Here is a 17,245-nt window from a genome sequence, read left to right as displayed (position 1 = left end):
ATCCTTTCTGAAATGTGAGCATATTTTGACAATGGTTTATTAGTGATGCAAAGACGAGGGTTAACTATACTCATTATGAACGAATCAACAAAATCTCATTAAAATGTATTTGGACAGCCTTAGCTGCCTTGAATTCATGCGTAGATTTACTGTTGTGTCTTAGGGACCTTTTTTTTTTTGCCATCTCTCTTTCCCACCAATACGCATCTCTCATTCCATCTGAAAATTTCTCTCTTCAGATGACCCATTTCATTTAAAAAAAAAAAAAAGTTGATTTTTTAAATGAGAATTTCTGCAGTCTTCTAGCGCGTAGGTATTTTGTGCATTGGATCTGTGAATGCCTCAGCCATGAGGAATGGACTGCTTTGCTATCCTCTGTCTCAACCTGCTGCTTATCAATGCGCCTGCAGGTCTGGCTTGGTCGTAGAGGGTTGTGGGACCCCGTCCGCGTTAGCACAGACATTCATCTCCATTACGCAGGTCTCCTTCTGTCCTCTGGGTCTCGGGCCCTGGTGCAGAGGGAGTGCAGAGCCACTTTCTCAGGGTTTACTTTGCATATGGAGATGCTCTTTATTTTGCAAGATAACAGACATGCATTGGCTTCAACAATGATGCGGCGTCTGGGCCTGTTCCGAATTACTGTTCCGACTCTTTATCCTCCCGTTCCTTCATCCCCAAGGCTTTTGTGGTGCAGCGTTTGCGAATGTGCTGACATCGGCCTGGCTTGTTGAGTCTCTCCCTGTCCCTCCAAGAGAGTGTGCTTCCCCTCCACGCCTGCCTGTGCCACTGCCGCTGCCTGCGACAGAGCCACCCATGCGTGTCCACGGCTCGCTCTGCTGCTCATTCAGCAGCCTGCTCAGATGTCACCTCCCCAGGAAGGTCTTCCCTGATTAACCCACCTAAAACTGTGCTTGCACTCCCCAGTCGCCATCTGCCCCTCCCCCCCGCCACCCCCCTCCCCGCCCTGCTTGCTAGCACTTGGCTCCCTAGATACCGCGGGCTCCCTAGATACCGCGGTACATAACGCACGTCTTCGTAGTTACTGACTGTGTCCTCTGCTGGAATGTGAGCTGCATGGAGGGACTGTCTCTTCTCTTCGCTGTTTCAGTGCATGATCTAGAAGAGTGCTCAGCGTGTAGCGGGCACTAATTATTGTCGCCGACAGTAACGGGGATTCACCAGGCCACTGAGCTTCTTCATAGCTCAGTTAATTTCTCTGCTGGGGGATAACAGTGTACTTTATGGTCTTTAGTCAGTGATACATTTGGTTGCAATGGTGGTGTAGGTGCGTAGGCCATGTTAGGGTCGACTCACGGGTATGTATCTATTAGAACTGTGCGCCTTTCCCCCTCATTAACTATAAATGAAAATACTGGATTCCTTTATAACACTGGCCTATAACTCTTGGACTGATAAACCATTAAAACTACTAGCTGGTTCAGTACTGGTAACCATATAGATTATTAATCGTGTGGCATTTCACTCCAGTTGTCTTGAAGAATTATATAGTAATCATAAACTCTAATGTTTTATATCATATCTAACAAACGTATGCTGAGATACATTTCTAGGCTTAATTTTTCTTAAGGAAATGTAAATTTAGTCCTCTAGAAAAGTTAGGTCTTTTAAATTGGATCTATGACATAAAGTGAAAAAATTTAAAAATATATATTTTCACCTTCAACAGATTAATTTTACCGTAATGTGGAATTCAAGTTAGTAAAAATGCATTTTCGTGACAAAAATGATTTGTTCTTATATGGAGTGTCTGGAAGTAATAAAGCCACCTAGGGATATATTTCATTTGCCTTATAAATGAAGTATGTATAAAGGACGTAACTTTCAATAGTTTGTCAGTTCTCTCACCAGCCTTGACATTGGTAAATATTTTGATAACAACATGTAAATGAGAAGAGGTCTGGGCCCTCCCGATGGCTCCATTTTCTTAAAATGATTTCATCTGAAGACACTATCGATGAAATCAGCTAATTTAGAAAATTGCAGACGTGATCAACGTGCCGCTTCTTCAGCACTGTGTGATCTGAGTCCCGTGCCACGTAGCCAGTCCAGGCCACAGCTCTGCGTGACACATGGCCACCGAGGTGCTGTCAGTGGCCATGGGAGCTAGTGAGATTGTTCACAGCAGAGACGCAGGGCAGGCCCCACAGTAACCGTATTCCGGGCAATCCTGTAAACCCTTCCGGGGGCTGGAATAAAATTCTGAGCTCGTGGTTTTATGTGCAAACACGTAAGTCACTATTAACCGTTTCTTTGAGCGAATCGTGACCTTGTCAGTTTGCCCATAACCACTCGCAGCCACAGCACATGCCGTATCACTCCATTTCCCTACGTGTTGGGAAATCTCCGCGTTAAGTGAGATTTTCATTCCATACATTTTTGATTTGTTTTGGTATGAGTATTGTTCTCATTTCAATGAAAAAAGATTTCCAAGGAAAGCCAAAGATGAGAAATCGTCCTATAAAAACTCTTGTCTTATGCCTAAACTGGGATTGATTAATCAAGGAAATTGAGTTTCTCTATCTCACAAAAATTCTTAGAGAATTAGAATACAGAATCTTGGCATTGGGTTCTTTCCCCTTAACCCTTAGCTATAATCATGTTTATCATTTCACGTTCAGCTCTGTTCTCAATTAGAGTGTTGATATCTTTGAAGACAATGAGATGCTTCAGTTTCTAGAGAAAAAAAAAATGTATTCTGTTTTGAGTTATGTGAAACAATCAACATGTTCCCATATCTGGCTCATAAATTTATACTACTAAAATGCAGAGGGAAATACTAAAATGTGTTGCCTTATCACAGGTGACAAAAAATTTTAGTGTCTTATATTCAGTCTCTAAACCACAATATAGGAATGTTATAATTTAGATTAAACCCACATTTTCTTTCTTATTCTGAAAAAAAAAATAATCATCTCAACATTATTAAATGACAAAATAATTCTGACCGATATTTCAATTTGCTGGTATTAATTTTAAAAGTGTTCTATTTACTAAGCTATTTTATTTATTAAAACTTTTACACATTGTTAAAATCGCTATTTGTTGTGGGACAGTGGCACAGTGAGAGCATATTTTCAGCAAATATTAGGTGTGAGAAGATAGTTACAGAAAATTCTGAGATTGTGCGGTAATTCGCATAAATCCTGTTGTTTCAGATGTGACTGTTATTACGCAAACGGATCCTGTCCTGGGCCAGTCTCCTCTGCTGAATCCTTCCACCCTTGGGTGAGTACCTGATAACAGATGTTTGTCTTGGCTAAGGTAGCATGTAAAATACGTTTGGAATTTGTGCAACAGGATGATCAAGCAGTGACAGGTGTCCGTTGCAGAGCATACACTGTGATTCTTCCTACACCATTGGAGTTTTAGAAAATTTTGGAGAAAATGAGACCCAAGCATGTTTTCTTAATCAGCTTTAATTCATTGCTGTTCTTAAAACTATAATCCTGGCCTTTGGTAAACATACTTTACTGGGGACATCAAAACGATTATTGCCAGGATGCTTAAACCAGATTCATAACAAAGTTAGACCCCTAAGACAAGGGTCCCAAACCCTGGGTGGCCTGTTAGGAGCCAGGCCGCACAGGAGGTGAGCGGCAGGCGATCCAGCGAAGCTCGTTCTGCATTTGCAGCTGCTCCCCAGCACCAGCATCCATGCCTCAGCTCCACCTCAGATCATCCAGGGTTAGATTCTCATCGGAGCACCGGTCCCTGGTGCGAAACAGGTTGGGGACCACTGTCCTAAGACCCAGCCGAGTCGAGACTCATTATGCTCTACGGTAAAATCCAAGGACTGAGACAGGTAGACAGACATGCACTAAAGCAACCTCAAAATATGTTCTGGCAATTACCCAGACTCATGTTTTTTGAAAGAAAACCGTGTTGCCCACCGGTAGTTCAACTCGCCACACCCTACTGACAAGAAGAGAGTATTCACGATTGGGCATGAAGATAGCATAGAGAGATGAAAATCTAGTATCACACTATGAATGCAACATATTTTAAATAAATATTTTAATTCTATTGTTGGCATTTACAAGTAGAAAGCATACAGTATGTTACAAATATCAAAATGTGAAAAATATGAATGTTACATAAGTAACAAATGTAAAAAAAGTATTTTCTTACCTTCCCTGAAAGTAAGAAAACTATTCAGCATAGGAAAATATCAGTATCAAAAACACAGCTTAGGTGTAAAAAAACGTTTTTACACGATATTAAAAAAATGACCTACAAAACGACAAAGTGTTGAAATTGGACTTTATATAAATTATAAAAACTGGGTACTCGAAGTAAATGTTAAATGGTTGGGAAAAAAAGGTCCAATCGTAGGCTTTGCTTAGGTCAATTCTTTAAAAATTTTAAAAGCATAGAACATTTTTCAATAAATAATTCATTTTTTAAAGTGTCTCTGAGAAGCGCTGCTGAGATCATTGTTCCACAGTCGGTAGGTGGCAGTGTTCCGCGGACAACACACAATCACTTGTCTTCCCAAGCGGAAGCCTGGTGAGAGTCAGGAGACCGTCATTGTTCACAAAAAAAAAAAACTCCTAAGTTTTAAAACAATTTGTAAGAAAGTTTTAAAGTGCTGAACAAAATGACTTACTTTTAGTACCCACTGTCATGTAAAACTTATGCAAATATTCAGACGTTTCTGAGCAACGCTGAATATGGACTCCACAAGTCTGAGAAGTGTTAATAATACTTAGTCTTTCATTCCAGGGACAGGAGGGCTCTTCTTCTACACTTTACAAGGATCCGGCAATGCAAACGCGACAATAATGGTACAACGATACACACCCTGCTGGGAAAGCACAAGTTCGTGTCTGCAATGGCAACGGTATGGATTCGAAAACACACACGCCGCACATCGGTACAGAGGGGACTCTCCCGGCGCCGCGTGCCAGGTACGGTACACAACACGATGCATGCAGGACGAGAAGTCCAGCCAAGCGCTTTTAAATTAGGGTCGTTTTGAGTCGGTTTCAGCAGCATTGTGGTTATTATTTTTTAAAGTTTCCCTCCGACACCGGTCGGCAGGGGCCGGGTCCGCGGAGGGGACCCGCGGCGCTCACACGTACTGCTCCGCCTCCCCGTCTTTGGGGGCCGGCTGAGGCGCCCCGCTTTTGCCGTCCTCGTTCGCTGCTGCTTTTTCTGGGAGAGATGCCAGATCTTTGAACACGTCCACGTAATGGCCGAAGCCGGGGCCCCAGTTCAGGAGGTGGTCCCAGTTGAACGTCCCCGCGGGCGGCGCGAGCTTCAGGGGCGGCGCGCCGTCGGCCGTCGCCTGCGCCCCCGCGGGGCCGCCCTCGGCGCGGCGGCCGTGCGGCCGGCGCGGCTTCAGCCGCGCGCCGTAGTTGTCCTCGTCGTCCGCGTCCGACTCGTTGACCTGCGACAGCTTGGGCATCCGGGACGTGTAGACCATCGGCTTGTCGCGGTCGTACTCCATCTCCGAGCACGTGAAGGACTCGTGCGAGTCGCTGTCGGAGGACGACTCGGGCGCCGGGATGCCGTCGGCGGGGTTGCGGGTGCGCGACAGCGGCCGGCGGCAGTCCTCCTCCGACGACGAGCGCCCGTGGTCGGCGCTGCAGATGCTGGCGTGGCGCGCGCGCGGCGCGTTCAGCCGCTCCACCTCCTCCAGCGACAGCCCGACGGGCGGCGCGGCGTCGGGCGCCACGGGCGCCGCCGGCTGCTTCAGGCGGCTGCCGGGCCGCGAGGCGGGCGCGCCCAGGCCCTGCGGGCTCTTGCTCCGGCGGCCCAGGCGCGCGGCGTAGGCGAAGGCGCCGCCATCGCCCAGCGCGTCGCCGTCGCGCGCAGCCAGGTGCAGCTCGCGCGCCGGGCTGCCGCGGTAGAGCGCGGGCGGCCGGCCGAGCGGCGCGGGGCCCAGCGCGCCGGGCCGCAGGCCGGGCCCGAACGGCGCCGCGTAGGCCAGGCCGCCGGCGCCCAGCGGCAGCGGCGACTGGCGCGCGAAGCCCAGCGGGCTGCGCCGCTGGATGGAGAACTTGGGCGTGTGGCTGCGGAACTGCTTGTAGTGCTGGATGATGTCGGCGTCCGACGGCGCGATGCTGCTGGCGTTGTCGATGTCGTAGTGCTCCGGCTCCTGCTCCGGGGCCGCCAGCGGCGCGCTGGGCACGGCCTCGGGGCCGCGCGGCAGGTCCGCCTCGTCGTAGATCAGGTACGGGTTCTCTCGCTCGATGATGTCCGGCTTCGGGTTGCCCTCCGGCTGCTTCCGCACCGTCAGGTCGTCCGCGAACGGCGGCAGGTGGTCCGGGTCGTCGAAGGCCACGTTCTCGCTGCCCTTCTTCTTCTTCTCCTTCGGCTTCTTGGGCTCCGCGGGCTCCGCTGCCTTCCGGGCCCGGCACTGGTTGCAGAGGATCAGGCTGAGCACGAGCAGCGCCAGGACGGTGGCACAGCTGCCCACGATGGCGGGCACGGCCCACAGCGGCAGCGACAGCTCCTCGGGGCCCTGGCTCGGGACGCACACGTGCCCTCCGGGGCTGCCCGCTCTGCACACCCTGCCCTGCGGACAGAGGACGCCGAGGCAGGCCACCACCGTCTCGCAGGTGCGGCCCGTGTGCGACTCCGGGCAGCTGCAGGTGAAGCCGGAGTGCAGGCCGGGCTCGCAGCTGCCGCCGTTCTGGCAGGGGCGCGACGCGCAGTCCCCCGGCGGCACGCACTTGTACGCGTGCCACTGGTTGACACACAGCAGGTCGCCCCAGCACGGGTTGCTGGCGCAGATGTTGGGGCCGCGGCATCCGGTCTTCACCGACGGGTCTGTCTTGGAGATGGAGGCCAGGCTGTGCCTCCCACTGAAGGGCAGGCTCTGCCCGCCGTACAGCACGGACGCGATGCAGCCGTCGAAACCTGCGGGGCAGAGGGGCAGAGACGCGTGTCACTCACCTTCCTCTTCGTTTCCATCTGTTTAATCTACATTGGAAGAATTGCATGTAGAAATAACTTTTTAAAAATACAGAGTTAAAGAAAAAAAACGGGCCAAGAGCTTCAGTCACTAGACCATGACGTCTCACTGGATTTTCTCCCAGGGACTTGGAAGTCAATTTTTAGGGAGCAATGGAAAAACCTTGGTGTTTGGGTCTCCCAGGGCAGATAGAGCGTAACTGTGGCAGTGACGTTTCATGAGGTGGGCACAGCAGGGCTCAGGAAAAAAGATCTAAAATGGCTCCTTACAGGGAGGTGATTACCATTTTGAAGCTGAGAAACACTTTGTTAGACGTCATGTGCCAGCGTCACTAAAGCTCCGGTCCCAGAGCCCCAGAACGGACCGCGACACTGACCACGACGCATGCTGCACACGCACGTGCTTTCCCAAACGCCCCGCGATCTGTCATCCACATCCTAAAGCTAGCTAAATGCGCACAGACTTGACCTGCACTTTGACCTCTGCGCCCCAACTCCATCGCCCTTCCACACACTTTTCATTTTACTGCCGCATCGTTCCATCCTAGTGACCTCCCTGTCCCCGACCCACACTTCCTCGTCAGCTGTGACGCCTCCTGCTCCTTCCCCTCGAAGCCAGCACTAACTCAGGTGCCCTGGCTTTTTGCACGGTGCACCCTCGGGCTAGGGTGTGGGATCCGTGCCCGGGGCTTCCTTGCCCTATCGGGCAGCGGGTCCCTCCCGACCATGTTCCCAGCTGAAGTCCACTCCTGATTCTGCCCCATCTGGGCAAAGGCCTTACTCAGAGGTGTCCTACACCCTAAATGTCGCAAACCCGAATCACAAAATCCCCCAAGGCATGCTGCTTTTTGCCCTGTTCCACAGTTTCCTTTCTCAGTGGCGGCACCCTCGTCCTAGATGAAAAGTCAGAAACCTCCCTGAATTTTACCAAAATCACCAACAGTTCAGTTGAGTTTAGTTTTTAAACTCCTTCTTCCCTATAAACGTCTTTACCTCTCCTCTGCCGCCACGCCAGCCGTCCTCCTGCATTCTCCATGCTGCAGCCCGAAGAGCTTCGCTATTACCGTGTGTCTAATCTGGACCCTCCTGTGACTGTGTTTGGTTTTGTTTTGTTTTTTAGTGACTTCGCATTGTTCTGAGAGTAAGACCAAACCTACAGCCAGTGTAGACGGCCCTGCTTCATTCTCCAACTCCACCTTTCACCTGTGACATCAGCTTCCAATGTGCCAGGTCCTGCGATCCTGACATAACCTACCTTTTTTTTTTTTTAGTTCCTATCAATATAAATTAATTTTTCATCTTCTCCCATCCTTATCTCCCTATCTTCATAGTTCAGATTTAACAATAAATGTCAATTTTTCCTGGAAAGTTTCTCTTTCTCTTTTTTTTTTGAGCAGTCTCTTAAAATTCTACATTCTTCCTTCACATCATTAATCATAGCTCAAAATAATCTATTTACATGGTTAATGATGCAATTACCATTTGCCTCCCTTAATGGGCTGTATGTTCTAGGAGGAGAGGGGCTGCTCAGCCCACTGTCACACTCCCAGTGCCCAGGACGGGGCTCAGTAACACCTGCTGTGTGAAGGAACACACGAGTAGGTGAATAAACATATAAACAGATGATGCCTGGTGGACAAGAAAAGCATCGAACCCCCATGATCAGAATTATGCACCCAGCAGAACGAATGCAAGTGGTGAAAGCCAGCGATGGCTAATAATTCATCACACGCTTTCTAAGGAGAGTGATGCTGGGCTTAGAACAATCAGATTATCAGAGACCAAACTACCTTTAAATGAACAATTTGACCTTCCTTTCTTTGTGACTGCCGAACACAAGCACTTACCTGTTTGAGCATCTCGATGAGCCTGGTTGGGCGGAATTCCTCCAAGGGATATAGTGAGCACCTCGAGGCCACCAAAATCCTGAGTAGGGTGGACGATGTCTCTGTTATAGATTCTGTCGACGGACAGCAGTGTGGCTGTTCCATTTTTTCCAATGAGAACAGCATGCCAGTGGCCATCTGCGACGTACACTTCAGGAATATTTCTCTCCACCTTCCCAGCAATCCCTGCATCTGATGTAAAATGGACTTTGCCGTTCTTAATCTACAAACATAGTGAAATAATGCAGAATTAAACCACGCCATGCTGGAATAAAATATTTTTAAAAATTAAATAAAACCTTAACATATTGACCAATTTAAAGTACACAGAATAAATAAAGAGAATATATTTATCCATCTGCCTCTATGACTTTAGGGACTATATTCTTTCAAACATAATAGTTTTAATAGTTTCAATAATTCCCAAGGTGTTACACTTAATTTTTCAAGATGCAGAGAATTATTTTCCAGAACACAACTAAGATAATGCATGATTATCCATTTTAAGATAAGTACAAGTTTTTTGTGATTCCTTATTATTTAATGGCAATGGCAAGTCTAAAAAAATTAGTTTAATAAATAGTCCATAGTGATCAAAAATGTTAAAACTGCCTGCTAAAAGAAAAAAAAAAAATCAGTGCTTACCTAAAAATGAAGCGTAGTTGGAAAAATAAAGACAAAAGTAAATTGTTTTATTTGTCACTACACACTGGAATTTTAGAAAAAAATCTTGCCTGTTATTCGTATCATCTATTGAGATAAAAACTCCGATGAATACAGGGTGAGTTGTTAATAACGAGGTGTCCGGCCAAGCCCTCACTTCGGCTCGCTGCCCAGTTCGTCTGAGGGCACTCGGCGTCTGTTACTTGGCCCAGCGGGGCCCTGGGGATGGCTGCGCCTGCGCCAGTCTCCAGCTGCCCGTCTCCAGGACTCTGAGGAGACGCGCTAGTGTGTACGATAACTGACCAGGCGGGATGCACATTTGGGTCAGGGAGCGTAACCCCATCAGACCGCCACACAGAGCAGGGGCCACGGCAGCAGCTGAAGCGACACTGAGTCTCCAATGGCAGGAGTGACGGGATGGGTCGCTTTTTGTTCCTTCCCAGATCAAATGCTATTTCTACATGCAACAAACACATCTGGCAAAACTGAAAATCGGTTCTTTTCTACTGGGGAAAATATGCCTAACACATTTACATATGTTCTTCATATTCTGATATTTTATTAAAGCAATGTTTCTAGATAATAATATATTTCAGTATCAGACTCAGAGGTAGGGGGGAGAAAGCTGTAGTTAAATGACAGTAACATTTCACCAATGGGCATCATCTCATGGCATAGTAAAAACAGCTGCTCTTCCTTGGTCTAAGCAGGGTTCTCTGGGGAAAGAAGCCTTAGGAAGGGACTTCCCAGCTCCGCATTTCCCTCTGCCTGGTCACAGCACGTCAACCTTTCATCTGCACAATTCTGATGGGACAGTCTTTAGAATACACCATGGACAGGACTGATAAGAACGTAAGTTTCCTTTTCCTGAGCAATACTCTACTGGACTCCTGAATTCTTCCTAACTTTCAAAATACCATGCTCTTTTTTTTAAATTTTTTTTATTCTATAGCGATCTGAATCCCTCATCTCAACACTGTACGATAAAGCCCAGCCTCACTTAAAAACAAAACCAACCAGAAAACTCAGCCCCCAAAACAACAGAACTGATCTAGAGTAGCGAGTCCATCACCTATCATACAGAACTTCTCATCTTCATAGAGCAGATCACAATACGCCACGAAAGAAGATGTGTGCGCAACGCTCTACCTGTGGTGTGAGCACACTTGCACGCGAGCATGCTTTCTTTTCGCTTTCCTCTCTGAAATTTCTCTCCTTAACTTCTTCTTTATCTGAACAGACCCCGTCTACTGTATATGCTCGCCTCTCCTCACAGTGCTGTCGCTACCCAGTGCTGGCCCTCTCTCCTAGGACCACATAGCACCCTGTTTACACAACCTTTCTTTTCATTTTCACAAAATGTGTGTGTGTGTGTGTGTGCGTGCGCGCGCGCGAGAAAGAGAGGGGTGGGGGGGGGGGGGGAAGCTGACCAAATCAGAGTATGTAAAAAAAGAGAAAGAAAAAAAGAAACTGTCAGAAAGTGAGCCAAAAGAAGGAAAGAGGAAAACCAGGGCCCTGGGGCACTGATAAGCCGGCTGATAAGTCACTGTACTTGAGCTAGACTTCCTAGCCGTAGGAGCACACCGTGTTCCTGTCATCCACGTAACGTACGTGCCTGCTCACAACGGCCACTCTCTTCCCTGACTGGTTTTTTTTTTTTAAATCTACTTACTTGACCTACCAAGCCCCTTAATCTCCTAAAAGCTGCTTTTCAAAATTTCATTCAAAAGAAAGAAATGTGCATTTTGGTCTGCATTAGTCATTATTTTTATTCATTAGCATTTACTTTTCTAAGTGTTTGCTACCAACGTAACAAAATGAGAAGCTGAATGCTTCCATGCTATTGGAAATGCAAGAATTTACGGTGACAAAAATGGATCCTGACATTCACCTTCTTCCTTAAGGAAGGAAAAATTCTGTCTCTGATTTCTTCAACCACATTGCATTTTGTATCTCTTGGCTTACAGAAATACTGTCCAGAGATATTTCATATGTCACTTAAATGGCACGAAGACTTGGAAGCAGCCTGACAGACAATGCGCAGACCTCAGTGTCAGAGCCTCTCAGTGCGTATAAAGCATGTTCCTTGTAGACCATGAAGGTCTACTTCTCTCTGTATGCCTTTATTTTCTTGGCTTCTAAGACACTTTTTGATGAGAATTATAAACACTGACTGATAACAGTACACAACGGTTTCTGTGCTGTCTTTGCGGCTGCTTTACTAACGCCGGAACGAGGCCGTCCGCATCCACGGGGGAGCGGCGGCCACAAGCCGACCATGTCTCCAGCACGGGGCTCGGGCAGCGTTTCCCAAGCTCAGCACCACTCGCGCTGTGGACTGAGTCCTTTTCCCGGGTGCTGTGCCGTGCGCCGCGGGACGGTTAGGGACCCGCGGTCCCTCCCTCCACACCGAGCCGGGACAGCAACACAGTGTCTCCAGACACTGCCAAATGTCCCGGCAGGGTGAAGTCTCCCTCAGTTGGGGGTTATGATATGAGAATTTTAAAAAGGTTTTTTACTACTTATTAAAGATAAGTGCATGAAATATAACCAGAGTTGGCTTAGATAGAGAGAAATTTTGAGAATAAGCAGGCTGAAGTTTAGAGGAGAACATCTGTTTTTGTTTTTAGTATCAGAAGTGAATTAAACCTAGCAATTTTCTATGTATATTATATTTTTCTTTATTAACTAAAGTTTTAGTAATTTTCAAAGTACTGACTTATAGGTGAAAAATAAGGAAATCTAGATTTGTTTTCTCAAGAATTCACCGAAATTTGTATAAAATTATGAGTTAAATTATAATATACAAAATAATATTGAAACCAGTCAATATAACTAAAGAAAATGATGATCTAAGAGCTAAGATCTTATTTGTGGGAAAGAAAGCCAAATAATAGTTTTAGAAATTAAAAAACCATTAAGAGCTAATGAGAATTGTGTATTCAACGAAATTATTCACTAGTTTGGCATCTCATGTACAGTCGAGAAAAAAAATTATGTAAAAGCCTAATGATAAACCAATCCATTGTTCTCTGAGCAGAATTTAGCTGTACTTTTGCCTACAATAATTCCAAGATACTTAATTTCACAGTGTTTACCTGTGATGGCTAAGTACATTGACTACGTGCTACAGACTAAAGCTAGATAATTTCAAAATGTTTTCCCTTATTTTAGTCCTGCCAGTTACTATATACGCAGTGTTAGAAAAAATTCTTGGAGGAAATGTTGTTTCCATTTCAAAGACACATTATAATCTTTGTTTTACTTTGTTTAAAAGTAAGGGGACAAGCAATATAAGTTTTTATCAGACAAAATGGATCACGACAAATTCTTTCTATGCCGGCCTACCTAGCTGTGGCCTCTAAACCAAGACAGAAAGAAGTGTTTAGAAACCAAACCATTCAGACCTTGTTCGTCTGGCCAACGCCTGGGAAATAGTCAGGATAAGATGATATAGGAATCGTGCCCAGCATTAGTCAGAACTCAAACGGATTGTAAAACAAAAGGGGAGAAATTGTGGGAGAAGCGATTTAAACCATGGCGCAGCAGGCGGTCTGACCAAGTGACATCACCGTGAACTTGCATCTTACCTTCACAGTAGTGTAATTGCTGCTCTCTTGGATATGGATTAAAATGCCATTCTCGCTTCTCGTCCTGAATTTCACCTCCAGGCTGTTCACACCAGCAGGCTCGGGCGGGGCCCCACGCATGCTCTGTCTCAGCAGATACTCCCGCTTCTCATTCTGGCTCATGTGGTAGTCCAGGCGCCCCCTGCCTTCCAGGGACAGGGCAGTGTCAGGGGTGACGGCTGCATGCCGCCCCGGGAGGGGAGAGAGAAACAACCGTCATTCCTTAAAGCGGCCACAGGTGACAAACGGCATAAAAAGAGGCCTTAAAACTCCTAAGGTTTTGCAAATAATGCCCCCCAATCCTCCTCTTGAAAAACAAATTTCCACTTGTGAATTACTGTATGAGTTGATTTCAAATACTTAAATCCATCTCAGAACCATGAACTAAAAAACATTTAAAAACAGGCATTAATCATTTGGGAAATAGTCATTAAATATTTGGTACCTGATATAAAATATGAATACCGGAAAAGATAACTATCTTTAAAACGTTTGAAAACAGTATTTGTTTACGATTTTCACTGTTTCCAAAATTCATTAATGAATGTTTTCACAGTTAAAATTGTTTCTCATCTTTAAAGTATAGCACATTAGAAATTTGAACAAAAAGTGACCAATCTAATATTTGTAACTAACTTTATGATTAGTAATAATCCTGTATAATTTAATTCATCATCATGTATGATTACAATTTATCTTAACCTGATAAAATGTCCACATTCCTGAAGTACAGAAGTTTGCTGTAGCAAACTATCTAAAGAAGAGACACAAAAAGAAATGAGCTCAAGAGAGCACCAGCACCAGATGGCACACTTTGAAAAGGAAAATTTTATTGTATGTGAATTGTACCTGTTTCCTTTAAAGACATTTCTCAAGCCAATGAGTCATTTCATATTCCAGATGTAACTGGGTTCTTACCAAATACTTACTACTTTAAAAAAAATCATACAACAGGGAGCTTTTCCTGCTTTGATTTTCTCCTAAACAAACACCTCTGCACCTAATGTCTTCTGTATTAAATTGTATCCTTAATTTAATCATGAATTTACTCATTCTCATGTTATAACAGAATCAGATGCCTCTTTCAAAAGCAGTCAGTTAAGTGCAATGATTTAAGGTTTCAAAAGCAGTCAGTTAAGTGCAATGATTTAAGGAGTAACTGCTAATTTGAAAGTGAAGCTTTTTTATAACAGAGACCTCATTAGGGTTAGGTAGTTGAATATACAGCTTGAAATTAGAGGACTCCATGCTCTAATGAAGGTTCAGAAACCATTAGTGCCTTATTAACAACAATATCGGGGTTTATAAACAAGTAACCAATAAAAGGATTTAAAAAGTAACATTCAAAACCGATTCTGTTAATTGCAAATTAAAATTCAAGTATCATCTTAAATGTAAAAGATTATAATTCAATTATATAATGTTTTGAGCTCCATGCTCAGTAATTTATTATTTATACTTTTCTACCAAATACAAAATATTCACCAGAGAAAGATCCTCTAAATGTAGATAATATTAAGCCAAAGCCTGAATATAGCCCCTGGCCTTGTAAATTGCCTAGCATTCCTATAGGTAAACCAAAAATAAATGATATATTTATATAGTGGAAATCAATGATTTATTTAATTAATAATTCTAGCAGGATGTCACTCTTCCCCAGGTAAAAAATAGAATTTAACAATATCACTATATTTTCCAGTTTTTGTCCATTTGATATTTTCAATGAAAACATGATTCAATTACATATTTAGGTGCATATATTTATACTTTTCACGGTTAATATAACTTGCAGTGGAAGATGAAATGGCTTGCATACATTTTTCACAGTATTTCCCAGTCAGCCCTTCTTTGCAGTGACATTGCTGCCATGACCAGTAGTCTGTACACGTGCCACCATGCTGGCAGGGGCTGCGGGTGCAGGCGCCTTCTAGTCTAGGGCACCTAAAATAAAATCACAGCAAAGACTCATAAAGCACGAAACAAGGTATAAATGCTTATTAGCCCATTTAGTTTCTGCAAATTGATACAGCTACTGTGGAAAACAGTATGGAAGGTCCTCAAGAAACTAAGGATTGATCCCCCATATGATCCAGTAATCTCTTTACTAGGTATTTACCCTAAAGACTTGAAAACTCATATCCGAAAAGATATTTGCACACTGATGTTCATAGTAGCATTATTCACAGTGGCCAGGACATGGAAGCAACCAAAGTGTCCTACGATCGATGACTGGATAAAGAAGCTGTGGTACATATACACAATGGAATATTACTCAGCCACAAGGAGAGAAGAAATACTGCCATTTGCGACAACATGGATGGACCTCGAGATAATTATGCTAAGCAAAATAAACCAGACAGAAAAAGTTGAAAGCCATATGATACCACTTACATGTGAGATATAAACCTAAAAGCAACAAAGGAACAGGACAAACAGAGACTCATGGACATGGACTATGGACTAGTGGTTAGCAGAGGTGGGTAGGTAGGTAGATGCGGTAAAGGGGGTCAAATATGTGACAGAAAGAAATCTAACTGGGGGGGTGAACACACACTGTGTGTGTGTGTGTGTGTGTGTGTGTGGGGGGGGGGGGGGGTGTGTGTGTGTGTGTGTGTGTGTGTGTGTGTGTGTGTGTGTGTCTGTCTGTCTTACTGGTAAAATGTATAGCTGAAACTTACTGGATTTCGTTAACCAGTGTTACCATAAAAAAATAAATTGAAAAATAATAAGTCTTTAAAACTCAAAGTGCAACTACATTTGTAGCATCAAATCAAACTAGAAGGTATCCTGTAACACATTCATAAAAGCGAAGATTAAACAAGAAAGATCTTACACAGTGAAGGAAAAGAGAGGATAAGTTCTTCAAGTTAATTCTTATTAGAGCAAGACACCTTGATCAAATAGTCGCTTTGGTCTCTATGATCTCTGGGCTACGTGTGGATTGGAGTACACACGTCCTTCACCAGAAAACTGCCCGACTCGTGTGTACGGAATGCCCACTACATGCCAAGCACTATTCTGAACACAGAGATAAAGTGATGAAAATACCCATTTGTTCATGGAATGTTTATTTTTTCTTGTGGGGAAGATAGGAAAAAAATGCGAAAACTTAGACGGATGCGTAGTGTGTTAGAAGAGGGAAGTCCGATGGGAAACTTGAGACAGAGAAAGGGTGCTGGGGGTTTGGGTGGGAGCTGGGTCTCCAGGCGGTGAAGGAAGGACCCATCCTCATAAAGACCTAAAGAAAGTGAGAGAAGGAAGCATGTCTGGTGGATCATCATTCCGGCAGAGGGAGGAGCAGAGAGAAAGCCCTGGAGTGAGGGTGAACCTGGGTGTCTGAGGAGTGCCCAGGGCCCCAGGACACTTGGGCCCAGGATGCTTGGAGGCAGGCGGAAGTGGTAAGGGAGTTCACGGGGGAGGCCGAATGCCGAGACCTCGAGGCCTCTTAGTCAGGGTAATAACTGACTTCGTTTTTAAAATGTCTGGCTGGTTCCTGGTGGGTTGGGCATGAGGTTTTTCAGTGAGGGGGTCAAAGGTCAGTCTAAACGGCTGGCTGAGCAGTGGGTCACTGAGTCACCACTGCCTGAGGGAGGGCCATCATGGAAGTAGCGGGTAGGGGATGAGTCGGGAAGGGGTGCCGGGAGTTCGGCTCTAGACCTGGGTTTGCAGTATTCATCAGGAGCACACACGGGACCATGAGCAGGCCGGTGGACCCAGGGGTCTAACGTTCAGAGGAGAGGCCACGCTGCCAGCCAGTTAAGAGTCACCAGCTTTAGAGACAGTTAAAACCAAGGACTATAAAAGTGACTTAAAGAATGAATATAGATACAGAGGGGAGAGGCAGAGGAGGTGAGAAGCAGAATCGGAGCAGAGAGCCAGGAGTGCCCCACATGCTGGTGGACAAACCAACCAAGTAATATTCGGGGGGTGGGGGGGTGAAGAACTGTTCCTGGCAATGCTGGAGCTCGAGTAAGGTGAACACTGACCACTGACTGCTTCGAAACAGAGGTTGTCGGTCGCTTTGACAAAGGACAACTTTTCAAAGCATTAGATTGGTGGCTAGAGAGGAAAATGGGATTAATGTCTATGGTATGTGTATATATATATGTTAGTGACACAGTAGTGATA

At 45.3% G+C, this 17,245-nt stretch overlaps 1 protein-coding gene across 1 annotated transcript in view; it reads right to left on the bottom strand.

The window, feature by feature from the left end:
• Positions 1 to 4,018: 4,018 nt before the first annotated feature.
• FAT4 (FAT atypical cadherin 4) overlaps positions 4,019 to 17,245 on the bottom strand; it is a 129,538-nt gene continuing 116,311 nt past the window's right edge. The window contains exons 14-17 of the mRNA XM_016160221.2: positions 14,934 to 15,058; positions 13,079 to 13,296; positions 8,787 to 9,048; positions 4,019 to 6,885 (exon numbers count right to left, since the gene is read on the bottom strand). Coding sequence (XP_016015707.2) covers positions 5,093 to 6,885; positions 8,787 to 9,048; positions 13,079 to 13,296; positions 14,934 to 15,058 — 2,398 coding nt within the window. The 3' untranslated portion in view covers positions 4,019 to 5,092. The remainder of the gene's footprint in view (positions 6,886 to 8,786; positions 9,049 to 13,078; positions 13,297 to 14,933; positions 15,059 to 17,245) is intronic.

The sequence above is a fragment of the Rousettus aegyptiacus genome, unplaced genomic scaffold (assembly GCF_014176215.1).
Source record: "Rousettus aegyptiacus isolate mRouAeg1 unplaced genomic scaffold, mRouAeg1.p scaffold_m13_p_16, whole genome shotgun sequence".
NCBI lineage: Eukaryota > Metazoa > Chordata > Mammalia > Chiroptera > Pteropodidae > Rousettus > Rousettus aegyptiacus.
Note: the sequence above shows the minus strand (reverse complement) of the source record. Positions and strands in the feature narration are given on the sequence as shown.